Source organism: Cervus elaphus, chromosome 11 (genome assembly GCF_910594005.1).
Source record: "Cervus elaphus chromosome 11, mCerEla1.1, whole genome shotgun sequence".
Classification (NCBI taxonomy): domain Eukaryota; kingdom Metazoa; phylum Chordata; class Mammalia; order Artiodactyla; family Cervidae; genus Cervus; species Cervus elaphus.
The window spans coordinates 6,753,044-6,769,026 of NC_057825.1; the positions used below are offsets into that span (position 1 = coordinate 6,753,044).

Consider the following 15,983-nt stretch of genomic DNA (forward strand, 5'->3'; position numbering starts at 1 on the left):
TGCCACTTCTGAGTTTTGCACAACCCTTGGTCTCTCTACTGTTTCCATTGGTGGGAATGCAGATGTGATGGCAGGAACTGAAGCAACCACTTTGGACCTGGAGGTGAAAGCCATGTGTTAAGAATGACAGAGCCACTCTATCAGAGCTACCTACATCTGGACTGCTCAATGAGAAAAGTAAACTCCTATCTCATTTAACTCACTATATTTCAAGGTCTTTTCATTATAATTTAAACTGTCCTAAGTAACTTTGTCTGTGCCTGTCTAGAATGGCAGTTTCCAGCTGAGCTTCCACAATACCCAGTGTGTCTCTGCCAGTTGTGAGATGAATTCTAAGCACTGGTCTCTGTAGCAGTTGCAGAGCTGATCCCTGGTGAGGGATCACAATGAGCCAGGTATCCAGCTAAGTTCTTTGGACCTTGCTCATGTAATCCTTATCACAGTCTCTGCAACAGGTCCCAAGAACCCCTTCTTACAGATGAGAAATGGAGGTTTGGAGAGGTCATGACCCTATTGTCAGAAGCACTGTCAGCTGAGGAGCCAGGGTCATCAAACTTACGGGAAAGGCCCAGTTTCCCCCCAAGGGTGGCCACATCGACCCTCAGGCCTCCATGGGAACTTCTTTTCACTAAGCCTGGATTCTGGCTGTGTTTGTAAAAATTCTGAACATGGCTCTCTCAGTAAGGTTGAGAAGGCGCAACGCATCCCATCAGTGGGGCTGAGGTTTGCAGTCTGTGTCTTAGGGTCTCTTGCCAAGGATGCTAAGGGTGGCAGGAGACCAGTCTGCTTGGTAGACTCAAAGTCACTGCTCCTGACCTTTCCAAATCTGTCATCTCTTTTGTGACTTTCTGATTTCACAGTTCACTCCCATCTTCCCAAGTTTTTTTTTCATTTCAGTCTTACGAATGATAAAAGTATTATATGCTTGTTTCAACAATTTAAATGATACACATATGCTATATATAACATGTAGCATATTATATACAATACATATATGCTGTATATAATGTGTAGTATATTACATATAAAATATACATGCTGTATTTGTGTCATACATTATATACATGTACGCTGTACATATGCTGCTGCTGCTAAGTCGCTTCGGTCGTGTCCGACCCCGTGTGACCCCACAGACACTGTACATAATGTATCATGTATTACATATATGCTCTATATAATATGTAGTGTACTATATATAATATATATATGCTGTATTAACTTGAAGTATTTCTCTCCATGCCTTTGGCTAGTAAAAATGAGATCACACTATACAAACTTCTCAGTAACAGGCTTCTGCCCCCTATTTAGGGCCATCCTTCCATGTCTGAACGCAGAGACCCCATCCCATTCTTTGCGATAAGTACACAGGGGCCCACACTACGGGCACAGACGCCACAACTGCCTCACTCATTCCCTTCCTGGTAAATACGCTGATGACCACCAGTGTTTCCCTTTCACAGATAATGCTCAGGAAACACTGCTGTATTTGAATCTTCTAACTGGTGCATACACTGCTACTAGAGACATTCCGAGAGTGGGAACTGAACCCTGCAGTCACGGTAACTCGACTACAAACGTCAGGTCCACTTCCCTCCCTCTGTCGGCTCTGAGTGAGAGCATGTATGTGCCGTATGCATCTGAGACGGTGCCGTGTTGGTTTCCTGGCGAAATCCTTGACCACCAGGGAAGCCAAGCACCTTTTTTCAAGAGTTTCTCAGCCATCTGCATTGCCTCCATTGTGAGCTACCTGGTTCCATCCTCGCGCCTTCTGGGTATTTTAAAACCATGTTGGTTTCATTTTGTAGATTTCCAAAAGGCTGCCATGTCCCAGCCCGGTCCCGCAAGTTCTGCCTCCCTCTTCCCGCCTTGTTCATCTCCTCCCTGCTCTCAGATTTCCCAAGAAACTCAGTTTGTTTCACTTATTCCTTTGTGCAGACTCAGGAAGAGACCCGGCGGTAGACAGTGCAAGTGCACCGCAGCCTGGCTCTGCTCTTCCTCCTGACCACACTGAAGCCGTGCTCCACAGGTTAACAGAAATTGGTGATGAACAGAAATGGAACTTGTCTTACACAACAGCAACTAAGGGAACAGCTGGGTAAAAAACCCCTCTGCCTGAAGCCTGCCTTCACTGAGCAAGCTCACCTTAATTATTATTTTTTTTAAACTGCAAACCCTCTATGCTTCATATACCCTATACATCACAAGACTCCCTAACCATCCCTACAGATAAGAGCTCTGATGTATGGGTCGCTATTGTAATAGGGTTGAAGCTGTTTTTTCAGAAACTTGAAGTCTTGTCCAGTTCGAGCCGGCTAAGACTGTTTGGGACCACTAACCCTAAAACTGGGTGTAAGTGTCCGATAAATGACCTTTTGATGTCAAAGGGCCCAAAACTCCAGCCTCAGATCATGCTAAGCACCTCAATTTTTGAACACGCATCCTAGGAAGAAGCACGTAACTCAGACACACCTGTGCAGAACACTGATGACCTCATCTCTCCCCATGCCTAAGACCACCCTGCTTCTTTATCTAAATATCCCACGCCCCTCGCCTTCTGGGAGGCTGATCGGAGGCTTGTTCTCCTGTCTCCTCCCTTGGCTGCCCTGTGAATCAACCCTTTCTTTGCCGCAAACCTCAGTGTCTCAGCATTTGGCTTGCTATGAATCAGCAAATGAACCTGGTTCAGTAACAGCAAGCAAAACAACTTCAAAAGAAGCCGCAGGAACTTTGAAGAATCACGCCTGAGACTAAACCAGCTCAGGCCAAAAGCCACCCAGCACCTGCTGGGGCAGGGAGGCTAAATGACCAGCATTAGGTGCCTGGAAAGAAGACCCAGAAACCTGTCTGGGAGTCTGGCCCAACCCCCTCCCCGGGAACGGCCCCTACATACGGCCCTGCCCCTGAACACAATGACACTATACAGGCAGAAGGCTGCAAAGGGCCCGGATGTCCACCCACGGAGGATCAGCTGTGGAGTCCACACAATGAACTATGACGCAAACCATGAGATCCACATGCTGAGGCCAGAGAGCTCCGAGATACACTGCCAGGTGAATAGAGCATGTGACCAACACAGCTACAGTACACTACTTTTTATGTAACAGAGGGGAAAATGAAAAATACGTATTCCCAAAAACAAACTCTGAAAAGATACAAAAGAAACCAATGTTTGTGGCTGTCTGGAGGGTGGGATGGAGAGGGTGGGCACAGGGCGGGTGGGAGGGGGACCCCTTCACATTTTTCTTCTTACGTCATTTCCATGTGAAAGCGTTAGCTACTTAAAAAAATTTTTAATCTAACAAACAGACAAAAACACATCCTCCCTATTCCGTGTGGCCCACCTTTGGGAATCCCCTGGGGGTCCCAAGGTTAGGACTCCAAGCTTCTACTGCAGGGGGCATGGGTCTGATCCCTGGTCAGGGAACTAAGACCCTGCAAGCCACAGTATAGACAAGAAAAAAAAAAAAAACCAATGGCCCACCTCTTCTCTTTGAACCTCCCTGAGCCCTTCTCAGGTCAAGTGTGCAGAAATGCCCATGGACTCTCAGAGCCTGACTCTCCGCCTTGCACCTGCTCCAGCCACTAATGGGCATCAGTGCTCCCAAATGGATGGTCTGCGTGGTAATTAATGGCTGTTAGGACGCAGCCCCGGAAGGCCTCCTGAACAGACGCCAGCTTTTCCATTTACATAAAAGGCCAAGCAGAGACTGCTGGGAGCCAGTGCTTCCGTGGCTTCAGAAATGTCTGTATCCCAGGAATGTGGCAGGGGTCGGGGGGTGGGGGGCGGTGTGCCCTGGGTGTGGGCCTCAGCCCCAGAAGGTCTGACCCTTTACCTTGGATTTGAGCAGCAAGTCCTCTTTGGTCACCTCCCCTATTGAGTCAAGATGAGGACAAAGGTCCCTGGAGTCCCCCATGCTGGCCCGGGCTCACCTACAAGGAAACACAAGGGATCCTGGGTTAACGGCAGCCCCTGCCTGCTGGAGGCAGGAGAGGCTGGGGGTTAAATGCATACTTGGGTCTCGAGCCTCAGATGTGTCACGTACTGGCTGGTGACCCGGAGAAGCTACTTAGCTGCTCTGAGCCTCACCCTCTTCGCCTGAGGATTGGGGAAGGAGATAACACCTTCCGGAAAGGTTGCTCAGAGGATTCACGGAGGAAATATCAGTGAAATGCCTAGCCCAGGGACAGCAAGTGCAGGGAGATGATTAGAATTCAAGCGCTGGGTGTGATGATGAGAACTGTTGATAGGGAAGGCGCAAGGGTGCTTCTTGCAATTGGGGAGCTATCTGTTAGGGAATCTAAAACCACCGTCCTTCTGTTGAAAGAGACCAGCTCCCTGACCTGGAGACCACTCTACACCAGGGGGCAGCAGCAGGCAGGATGGAGAGGCCAGGTCTGAAAACCAAGTAGGAAGGCAAGAACAGAAGGGGACCACCCTCTTTTACGAGCAAGCAAGCTCCCTCTTCTCAAGAGTTTCCGAGGGGCCAGGTGACCCAAAGGCCACTTATCTCACTTCCTGTGAGAAACCCCACTTAGAGAAGAATCTTTAAACGCCACGATACTAGAGGAGGAAGTCAGAGCAGCAGCTCCTCCAGAAAATGTTATTTGAGAACTAGAAAGTCACAGAGAAGGGCGGGCAAACCAAGCTAGAAAGGGGTCTGAAAGATGTTCACTGAAGCACCAATGGTGGTGTATCTGGGTGAGAGATTTCATAAGAACTGTGCTGTCGTTGCTTTTTTTTTTTTACAATTATAAAAACAAGACTCAGATGATATACTTTTTAAAGTACAAGGTATAAAGTAAAATAGAGGGCTTCCCTGGGGGCTCAGACGGTAAAGTGTCTGCCTGCAATGCAGAAGACCCGGGTTCAAAAAAAAAAAAAAAAGAAGACCCAGGTTCAATCCCTGGCTTGGGAAGATCCCCTGGAGAAGGAAATGGCAACCCACTCGAGTAATCTTGCCTGGAAAATCCCATGGACAGAGGAGCCTGGGAGGCTACAGTCCATTGGCTCACAAAGAGTCGGACACGACTGAGCAACTTCACTTCACTTTCTGGTGACTCAGTGGTAAAGAATCTGCCTGCCAATGCAGGAGACAAGAGTTCCATCCCTGGGTCGGGAAGATCCCCTGGAGGAGGAAATGGCAACCCACTCCAGTACTCTTGCCTGGGAAATCCCACGGACAGAGGAGCCTGGGAGGGTTAGACTCCATGGGGTCACAAAAGAGTCAGACACAACTTAGCAACTAAACAACAATAACAATAAAGTAAAATAAATTGCTGATGATATTGTGGCAAACTTCCATCCTGACGCTCTTCTGTATATAATTCTTCTCTTTTTTAAATCAGAAGGAAAAACAGCTATTTCAGTTTGAAAAGCAAATGCTTCCTTCAAGGGAACTCCTTGGTGGTCTGGGCAGCTCTGTATTTTGACTGTGGTAGTAGTGACATGGATCTGTATGCATTTGTATGTTATTAGTCGCTCAGTCGTGTCCAACTCTCTGCAATCCCATGGACTTCAGCCCTCCAGGCTCCTCTGTCCATGGGATTCTCCAGGTAAGAATACTGGAGTGGGTTGCCATTCCCCTCTCCAGAGGATCTTTCTGACCCAGGGATCAAACCCGGGTCTCCTGCATTGCAGGCAGATGCTTTGCCATCTGAGCCACCAGGGAAAACTGCCTGGAACTGAACACACACACACATAAACACACACACACACACACATAAACACACACACACACAAACACACACATAAACACACACACACACAAACACACACACACATAAACACACACACACACATAAACATACACACACACACAAATGAGTAAGGGTAAAACTGGTGAAATCTGAATGAGTTCCTTGGGTGTACGGGTCACTCTGCTGGTCATGATGCTCTACTACGGATACACCGGAGATGCGGTACCACTGGGGGACTCTGGGGGAAGGGAACATGGAACCTCCCGGAACATTTTTTGGCAACTTACTGTGAATCTATAATTATCTCGAAAGAAAACGTTTAAAAATAAATAAGTAAATGCTGCCACCACCCAATATTTTAGCAGAAATTGTACCCAGGAACCTGGCTTTTGACTCTAGCTCCAAACTATTACAGAGAAAAAAGGCCCAATCAATCAAAGATGCAGGAGAAGCCGACAGTGCTTTAATCAAAGGCAGAGGTTGTGCAACCACCAGGCGGAGGTGAACCCCTCCCCCAGGCACCCTCCTGCAAGCCCCTCCCCACCCCGAAGAATCTGCCAGCGGTGAACTGGCCCAGACTCCACGACAGAACAGGGGTGACTGGTGCTGACGAGGGGCCAGGTCCCGGACTAAGTTCTTTCCGTGCCTTCTTCCCTTGAAAGCTTCCCCGGCCATCTCAGAGGCTGGGCTTTGCCCCATTTTACAGATGAGTAAACAGGACACCTTCTGGTCCCAGGTCTTGCAGAAAGGAGCTCCAGGACTGAGGCCAAAACCCAAGCAGGTCAGACTCTTGGCCCACTCTTTGGAACTTACAGAAAATGCAAACATATGCGGAAGTAGACAGAAGTGTGTAACCTGCCCCCACGCATTCATCACCTGGCTTCACAATTAATCCATGGCCAACCTTGCTTCATCTCAACCTGCCACGTCCTCCCTTTTGCAGCAAATCCCAGATATCACATCATTTCATCCACATATGTTTTTCTATGAGACTCAAAAAAGAAAAAAAAAAAAAAAACCACATAACCACGATTCTATCATTTCACCTAAAAAGAAAAATCTGTACTTCCTTCTTCGTCCATGTGTAAGGGCGACACCTGAGTGGGAGAGGCTGTGGGCCTACCTCTGTGCAAAGTGGCAGCCCCAGGAGGCAGTCACCCTCCGCATCCTTCGGTCCCGGCCGACAGTGGGGAGTCGCTGCGCTGGGCTGGGGTGAGCACCAGGCTTCCGCTGGGGGACCTGGGAAGACAAACCAGCACACTTCATGTAGTTCTGTTAACCTTAAAAATCACTCTTGAGGTTTCCCTGGAAGAGTCAGCCTGACGATGCAAGGGATACCAGTTTGATCTCTCGTCTGGGAAGATCCCCACATCCCTTGGGGCAACTAAGTCCTTGCGCCAGAACTGCTGAGCCTGTGCTGAAGAGCCCAGGAGCGGCACCTACTGAAGCCCGCGCGCCTAGAGCCTGTGCTCTGCAACAAGGAAAGCCACTGCAACGAGAAGGCTGCTCGCTGCAACGGAGGGCAGCCCCTGCCGGGTGCAACTAGACAAAGCGTGCTAGCAGCAACGAAGAGCCAGCACAGCCAACATCAAAATAAAATACAGAAATCAACCTTGAAAAAGAAACACTCTCAACACCAAGCAGAAGCTATCAACAGCCCACAATTCCTCCTGCGGGGTGGGGGGAGTGAATTTTTGGACATTTGGGGCATCCACAGGCTAGACATACTCCCCAGTCTGTCTCCAGGGACAATAAAAACACACCACTGCTGGGAGGGCAGAAGTAGGCTTGGGTGGAGCAGGCAAACAGGGTCAGCCCTCCCCCCGGGGGGGTGTCAGACCCCTCACTAGTCACTGCTGGGCATTACCTTTGTGATCCCTAAGAGACGGTGGGGAAGCGGAGGGCCACGGGGGGCCGCTCCAACAACTGCTCCCCGCAGGATCGGAGGGTCCACCCTTTCCACGAGTGTCAGTGAGACCCTCAGATCATCCTTCCAGTCTCCCGAGAACTTTCCACTGCTCAGAACTGCTGACCCCTGAGTCGTGAGCAAGCCTAGGCTACAGACACAGCGCCGTGCGTCTGCACGTCAACACTGACCCCTGCCTTGGTGGGCCACGTCTTCTAGGTGTGAGCAGTTCAGAGAGGGAGAGGCAGTTAGAAGCTACCATTTAAAACGGTCACGTGACAATGACAGGGCTCAAGGTTCTGAATTCCAAGGCTCCTCACTTGAAGTCAGACTTTTAGTTTTTTCGTTTCCACTGAGGTCAAGTGCGCTGGGCGGCTGCCAGCTTCGCACTATTTTAAGCTGCTGTATGTGGGTTTTTCAGTGTCTTTGGTATGCGCCCCATCTCTGGGGCTAGATGGTGAAGCCAGGTCATGAGCGCGAGACTCCATGCCAGGAACACTGCCCCAGACAAGGACAATGGTTGACAGGCCCACTCCTGACTCACAGGTGCCATCAGACGACCCAGGTTCTTGCAACTTCAGTTACAAAAAGAAAAAAAAAAAGCCCTGTGGCAAACAGACCTGTGTGCTGTCGCTGTCCCTGCTTTACGGATGAAGAAACAGAACTGGAGTTTAAGGAGCCAGGAACCTGGCCAAGATCAATCCTGGACTAGTAAGCAGTGGGCGGGACCTGACTGGTCTGTCCAGCGCCCAGCCTTGCTCTAAGTCAGGGGTCAGCAAACTTCTTCTATAAAGGCCCAGGTAGGAAATATTTCAGGCTTTGCACGCCACGCTGATCTTTATCACGTAGGTTAATTTTATTAAAACCAAACCAAACGGCCCGTTTCTATTTACAGGCTAGGCAGGAGAAGATGAAACGTTTTAATCCAGCACAGAAATTAATGAGGCAGAAACAAAGGAGTGAAGAGGAGACCCTTTTCTGGATGAGTCACAGGTGGAGGAGCTGCACTCCCAAGCCAGCCAGGTAGCAGCCTGGGGTGCTTCCTGGGGAGGGGCTTCCCGGACCTCTCAGGGGCTGCTGCCCTTCTCTGAAATGGCCCCCAAGTGTCTTGTTCATGCTCTGTGGGCCTGCAGATCTCCAGGGGAGGAGGTTCTGCTCCCCGGGGGGCTCTCAGGGGTCTGGGGAGAAACAAGCACAGACGCAAGAGGGGAACCTCATGTACCGAGGACGCCAGACACAGGTTCCTCTTATTTTCGAAACTTTAAAGATGATACTTAAAAGTAACCTATTAGGGTCTGTATTACAAAGTGAAGGAAGTTGCTCAGTTGTGTCCAACTCTTTGGGATCCCATGAACCATAGCCTACCACGCTCCTCCATCCATGGGATTTTCCAGGCAAGAGTACTGGAATGGGTTGCCATTTCCTTCTCCAGAGGGTCTTCCTGACCCAGGGATCAAACCCAGATCTCCTGCATTGTAGGCAGACGCTTTACCATCTGAGCCACCAGGGAAATCCTATTGCAAAAGCAACACAAATTCATCACAGAGTTTGTAGAAGGGACTTCCCTGATGATCCAGTGGTTAAGAATCTGCTTGCCAAGGCAGGGGACATGGGTTTGATCCCTGGCCTGGGAAGATTCCACATGCCAACGGGCAACTAAGCCTGTGTGTGTGTCACAACTACTGAGCCCACGTCTGCAACTACACCCACGCTCTGCAACGAGAAGCCACCGCAGTGAGAAGCCTGCACACCGAAACTAGAGAGTGAGCCCAATAAGGCAAGGAAGACCCAGTACAGTCAAAAAAAATAAAGTCAGTGTAGAAAATGCAGGTGAGCAAAAAAGGACATAAAAACCACTTGGGACTTCCCTAGTGATCTAGTGGTTGAGACTCCATGCTTTGGAGCCAGAGGGTTCAATTCCTGGTCAAGGAACTAGACCCCACATGCTGCAGCCAAATAAATAAATATTAAATAACACAAGCCAAAACATAACAGATTTAATTTGTATATAGATTTTGGAGGTTTACAGTCTATGTTTCCATGTCCCTAAGTTTCTTTTCAACAACTTCATTTCTTGGCTTCCCTCATGGCTCAACTGGTAAAGAATCCACCTGCAATGCGGGAGACCTGAGTTGGGAAGATCCCCCGGACAAGGGAACGGGTACCCACTCCAGAATTCAGGCCTGGAGAATTCCATGGAGTATGGTCCACGGGGTTGCAAAGACCCTAACATGACTGAGTGTGCTTATATGTTTCCCACATCACTAAATTTTTTTTCAACAACTTCATTTCTAGTTGCTGGATAATATTATACCACATATAATCTAAGCTCTACAATACCTTACTCAATCATTCTCCTACTGGTAGACACAGGATATGTGTGTGAGTGTGTGTGTGTATGGCAGTGAGGATTATTTTAGAATATAAGTCTTTGGCTACATCTTTGATCAAAGGAAAAATTACTGGGTCAAAATATTTGTTTTGAAAGTACTAGATATATACTGACAAATTTTCCTTCAGAAACATTATATAAATTTATTGGCTTCCCCCTGAGCAACATGGAAAGTTTAAGGCTTACTAATATTTTTTTAAAGTTAATGTTTAAAAATCAGTTTATAGAAATAGACCCACAGATAAAGAAAACAAACTATGGTTACCAAAGGGGAAGTGGGGGAGGAATAAATTAGGAGGTCAGGATAAATATACACACACACTACTATATATAAAGAGATAACCAATAAGGACCTACTATGTAACACAAGGAACTATACTCAATAGTTTGTAATAATCTACAGGGAGAAAGAATCTGAATGAAACATAAATACATGCATGTATGTATAACTGAAGCACTGTGCTATACACTTGAAACTAACATGACGCTGTAAATCAACTGCTGCTGCGGCTGCCAAGTCGCTTCAGTCGTGTCCGACTCTGGCCGACCCCAGCGACGGCAGCCCACCAGGCTGTCCCTGGGATTCTCCAGGCAAGAACACTGGAGTGGGTTGCCATTTCCTTCTCCAATGTAAACCAACTAGACTTCCGTTTAAGAAAACCAGACACGGGGAAATGTCAAGTGGTAGCATCAAAAACTGGGTGGTTAATATTCGACGCAGGACCTGAACCATCTGAAGTGCACGAGTCTGCGAGGATCACACTTTGCTGACCCCAGCTGTCTAAACGCTGTCTTTTTGCTTTATCTCGGTCCCCAGACAACGCCGACCCGGCACCTTCCTGGGTGATGGGAAACAAACCAGGCACGGGCGCTGCCCTCACGGGACACAGAGTTCCCTGCTTCAACCCCAGGGTGCCTGTGTGCAGCCACGAAGGATGTTACAATCACTAACGGGAGCCACTTTCCATTCTTAGCACAGCCAGCTGCTCCACAGGCGTCACCCCTGGAATTGACTACAATCACGGAAGGCAACGATGGGGACAGCTAGCCCTGAGCTCAGCTCCTCGATCTTGTCACTCACAAGCTGTGTGTCTTTAGCTAAAATCACCAATCCTGTTTCCTCATCCAGGAAAATGGGGACAAAGACAGCAGGTAGCCGGTAGGGTGACTGAGAGAACGAGGCGGGACAACACATAGGAAGGATTTAGCATGATGACTTCTGATCATAGGGACATGCTCAGAGTTTGTTTACCTGCACAGCAAGGATGTTCAAGCACCTCCTTACTAGTCCAGTGGCTAAGATGCCGAGCTTCCAACACAGGGCCCTGGGTTCCATCCCTGGTCAGGGAACTAGATCCCGCATGCTGCAACTAAAGATCCTATGTGTGGCAACCCATACCCAGCACAGCCAAATAAATAAATAATTTTTTTTTAATAAATTTTTTTAAAAAAGAAGAAGAATGTTCAAAAAATGCTTGGTCCTATAAAGTCTGTTGTGGTGCTCAGTCGCTCAGTTGTGTCCGACTCTTTGCGACCCCATGGACTGTAGCCCAGCCAGGCTCCTCTGTCCATGGAATTCTCCAGGCAAGAGTGGGTTGCCATTTCCTCCCCCAGAGGATCTTCCCAATCCAGGGATCGAACCCAGGTCTCCTGCAATGGCAGGTAGATTCTTCACCACTGTGTTGCCTGGGAAGCCTGTAAAGTATGTTACTGGCTGTCTTTTTGGTTTTGTTTTAAATTATTTATTTTAAATAAAAGGTAATTAAGTCATGTTAATGTAGGCAGAAACCAACACAGCATTGTAAAGCAATTATCCTCCAACTAAAAATAAGTAAACTATCCCCCCCAAAAGTAGTTAAGTTCAGTGAGGTCTTTAGGGCAGACCTTAATCCAACGTGACTGGTGTCCCTATGAGAGGAGGAGATTTGGATAAACCAAGAGGCACCAAGAGAAAGGACCATGTGAGGACACAGCAAGACAGTTGCCATCTGTAAGTCAAGGAGAACCCTTAGAAGAAGCCAAACCTGCTGACCTCTTTCTTGGACCTCCAGCCTACAGAACTGTGAGAAAATAAATTTCTGTTGTGTAAGTCACCCAGCCTGTGGTGCTTTGTTATGGCAGTCCTGGGAAACTGACACGGTGTTCAGTTCAGTTCAGTTCAGTCGCTCAGTTGTGTCCGACTCTTTGCGACCCCATGAATCACAGCACGCCAGGCCTCCCTGTCCATCACCAACTCCCAGAGTTTACTCAAACTCATGTCCATCGAGTCAGTGATGCCATCCAGCCATCTCATCCTCTGTCATCCCCTTCTCCTCCTGCCCCCAATCCCTGACACGGCGTTAGACCAACATTAAAGTTTCTGAAGATGGGGACTTCCCTGGCGGTCTAGTGGCTAAGAGTCCGCCTTCCACTGCAGGGGATGTGGGTTTGATCCTTGGTCAGGGAACTTGGATCCCACATGCCTCCAGGCAACTAACCCAAGCTCTGCAACTAAGCCCTCATGTAGCTAAAAAAAAAAAAGTTTCTCAAGATGAAAACCACTTTCTGGTTATGTATCCTTGTTCTTAGATAATTCCTCCTAAATATTGCGGGGCAAAGGGTTGTGATATCTGCAACTTACTCTTAAATGGATTGGCAAGAATAATTCTGATGATGATGAATGTATAAATACAGAGAGTAAACGGGCAAAAATATTAATAATTGGTGGATACAGATGAAAGGTAGATGGGATTTCATTTTATGACTCTTTTTACTTGTCTGGGTTTGATTTTTTTCAAAATAGAAACTTTTTTTTTCTGTTTCAAATTCTTTATTACACATCATGGTTGCACAATTTGAGGCTGGTTAAATACAACTGGCTTTCAATTTTTCTTTGAAGATTTTCCAGATTACTACATGCAAGTGAGCATGAAAATATTTGGCATTTTAAAATTTTGAAACTCTGAACAGGCACTTACATGATGAAAATAGAAACTTTTTAAAGATTCCTTTTATCTCACTGAGGTGGGAGCAGGGAAGGGTCTTTTGGAAACGGTAACATTAACTCATGTCAACGGACATGAGCTTGAGCAAGCTCCGGGAGTTGGTGATGGACAGGGAGGCCTGGCGTGCTGCAGTCATGGGGTCGCAAAGAGCCGGACACGCCTGAGCGACTGAACAACAGCTCAACAACAGGAGCTCCAGGACCGAGTGTCTACTCTGAGCCAGGCATGATGCACAGCGCTTCACTGCACACTCTCGGGTGAGGGCTGCTGTTTCTTATTTTATGGAGGAAGAACGGAGGCTCGGAGAAGGGAAGGCACTTGCCCGAGACCACAGAGCAAGGGAGTGGGACAGCGGGAAGTGAGCCAGGTGGGGGTCCGCCTTCCCATCCTTCCCTCTGCGCAAAATACATGGAAAGGACACAGCAGGTGTTTAATAAAGACTGAAAAGGAAAGAAACCTCCACTGCGGGGAGGCCTGGGTTTGGGCATGGGTCCTCTTGAGAGCAGCAGCTCCACGGTGCTGTTAAGAGTCACCGCCCCAGAGCTGGTATGCGAGATGCCAGCCAAGGGGCTGCGCCTCCGCTACAGACACCTGGGGCACCTCTCCCCCTGACCCACCAGACCCACCTCCTCTCTCAGGGATGAGAAAGCAGGAGGAGAGGAGGCAGGCTGGCAGGTCTGGCAGACAGCCTGCCCACTGCAGGCCCCGGATGAGACATCTAAGAGGCTTCTTCGTCCTGGACAAGGACGGGCGAGTCCCCCCCTCCCCGGGGCCTTCGTGGAGTGATGGGGAAAGTCACCCCCACTTCAGCCCCACACAGGGGCGCAGGCACTGAGGCAGCACCTCTGGGCCTGGCACCACCGCTGAGACCAGGCCTCAGGGGCCCATTACTCATCAACTTCCTGGAGGTTCTGGCTACATCCTCCTGCCAGCTGAGAGCCCAGCTCCTCAGGATTTAAAGGCAATGCTGCCAAGTCTGCCACCAACACAAGGACACCCCCCTGCCCTGATCCTCACCACACTGGCCACCCCACACACCTGTGCCCACACCCTTCCACGCTCCCCTCTACCCCACAAAACATGTCCTCTTGCCCTCCCCCTCCTGCCTTCTCCCCACTCTACTTCCAAGCCACCCCCCTGCCCCCAAATTCCTTTCTTTAAGCAGTCTTAATTCGCAGAGTCCACCGTCCTTTCAACTCTCAAGGCAAGAACTTCTTCCTTGCCAAGTTCTGCTTGCCCCCATTCAGGATGGACCTGTGAACTGGAAACGGATACTAACAGACCTCACAAAATCCTCAGAACCCGTCAGGCAACATTGAGAGTGAAATCCATCTCGCCTCCGTCACTAAAAGAGGGAAGGCTGAGGCTCAGAGAGGGGAAGGAACTGGCTGCAGGTCACACAGCTACCAAGCAGCCGAGCCAGGATTCAAGCCCAGGACAGCCTGCCCGGAAATCAGTGCTCTGAACTGTCAGCTCTACCAGCTGCCGAACAGCCTGGAGTAGGGATGATGACCTTCACCTCCTCGGACCCAAATGCCCACACCCCAAGAGTAGCTTCCCCTGGCCTTCCTCACAAGCACCTCTTCTGAGTCATTCTTCACACAGCACTTTTTTCTGCTCAACTTCAGTTCCTTAAGTTTAGGATAACATCCTTGCATAGCCTGAAGCCTGGGACTGCACTGTGTCCGAGGGTCTGTAAGAGTCCATTAATTGGGGTTACTGCTGCTCCATGCTGGCAGTCCCTGGGGGCAGACAGGCTAGAGGCAGTGACTGGGCAAGGTGGCTGAGAAGCTGCATCCCTGGAGTAAGTAAAAGCAGAAACTCAGACCAGGACCCATAAAACCAGGAAGCAGGAGAGGATGGGAGAGGTTCATGCTGAAGTCACACAACCAGCGAATGGTAGAGCAGGGACTCTGGTGGGGAAATTGGCTCAGAGAAGGAAAGGCTCCTGTCCAGGCTCACACAGCAAGCTGGCAGAACTGGTTCTTGAACCCAGTGCCAACAATTCAGTCTGCTGCTTTGTTGTGTTACTGACCAAACCACAAACCAGAACACCAATTAAAAAATGCAAGTCAATTCTCTCTCTCGATCCTGATTCCCTCCCCTTGCTCTACTTTTTTTTCCCCCCATAGCATCCTTCTAATATCTTTCATAGTTATCAGGTTATCTGAACATAAAGTCCATGAGTTCAGGGGGTCTTTAGTCTCTTTTGCTCTCTGACGTATTTCAAGCACCCTAAGCAGTGCCTGTTCCGTATACTGAAAGCGCAGTAAATATTTGCTGAATAAGTAAGTCTGTCCCACAAACACTCAATGAATGCTTACGATGGCCAGGCTGTGAGCTGCAATCATTTTGCTGGATTCCCAAATTGACCTGGACATTAATGCTCACCAAGACAAGCTCACATTTCACCTGGTTCCAGGAGCCAGTGCATGAAACCAAACTCAAGCCCAACCTGGACATTTTCTTCAAGAACCAAACCTTCAAACCAAACTAAAAACATGGCATTTCTCTGAACTGAAGAAAACTCAGATTTCTCACAGGCTCCCTCCGAGCAGTTGCAACCTGCCCCCTTTAGGCCCAGCAAAGCTCAGAGGATCTGCAGTCCCTCAGCCCAGCCACAGGCTGCCAGATTCACCCCCGCCACTTCTGCAGTATCACTTCTGCTGAACTCGACTCAGTCAGACCGAGGTTATCAGTGGGCACGCTGGTCTTGCCCGGCAGGGACAGTACATCTGTACCAGATGGTCCTCCCTGGGATATCAGCAGCTATGTCCTTGGCCTTGCAGCCTTCTCCTCAGTGCTGTCCAGTACCCACTGGTGGGAGGGCTCCTGGATGGGCAAAATTGGAGCCAACTCTGAGAGCATGAGAGCTGCAGACATCCACTCCCCGGGTTCCTGCGGCAGTTCCCAAGGAGCCTCTCCTTCAGCCATCACGGAAAAGGGGCCCAGTAACTCCCATGTGCATCTGGCTTTGGCTGAATCAGACTGCAGAGGGCTAGAC

General features: G+C 49.0%; 1 protein-coding gene across 3 annotated transcripts in view; it reads right to left on the reverse strand.

The window, feature by feature from the left end:
* USP20 (ubiquitin specific peptidase 20) overlaps positions 1-15,983 on the reverse strand; it is a 42,098-nt gene that overhangs the window by 24,814 nt on the left and 1,301 nt on the right. For all 3 annotated transcript variants that reach the window (XM_043916614.1, XM_043916612.1, XM_043916613.1), the window contains exons 2-3: positions 6,821-6,936; positions 3,834-3,930 (exon numbers count right to left, since the gene is read on the reverse strand). In XM_043916614.1, coding sequence (XP_043772549.1) covers positions 3,834-3,914 — 81 coding nt within the window. In that variant the 5' untranslated portion in view covers positions 3,915-3,930; positions 6,821-6,936. The remainder of the gene's footprint in view (positions 1-3,833; positions 3,931-6,820; positions 6,937-15,983) is intronic.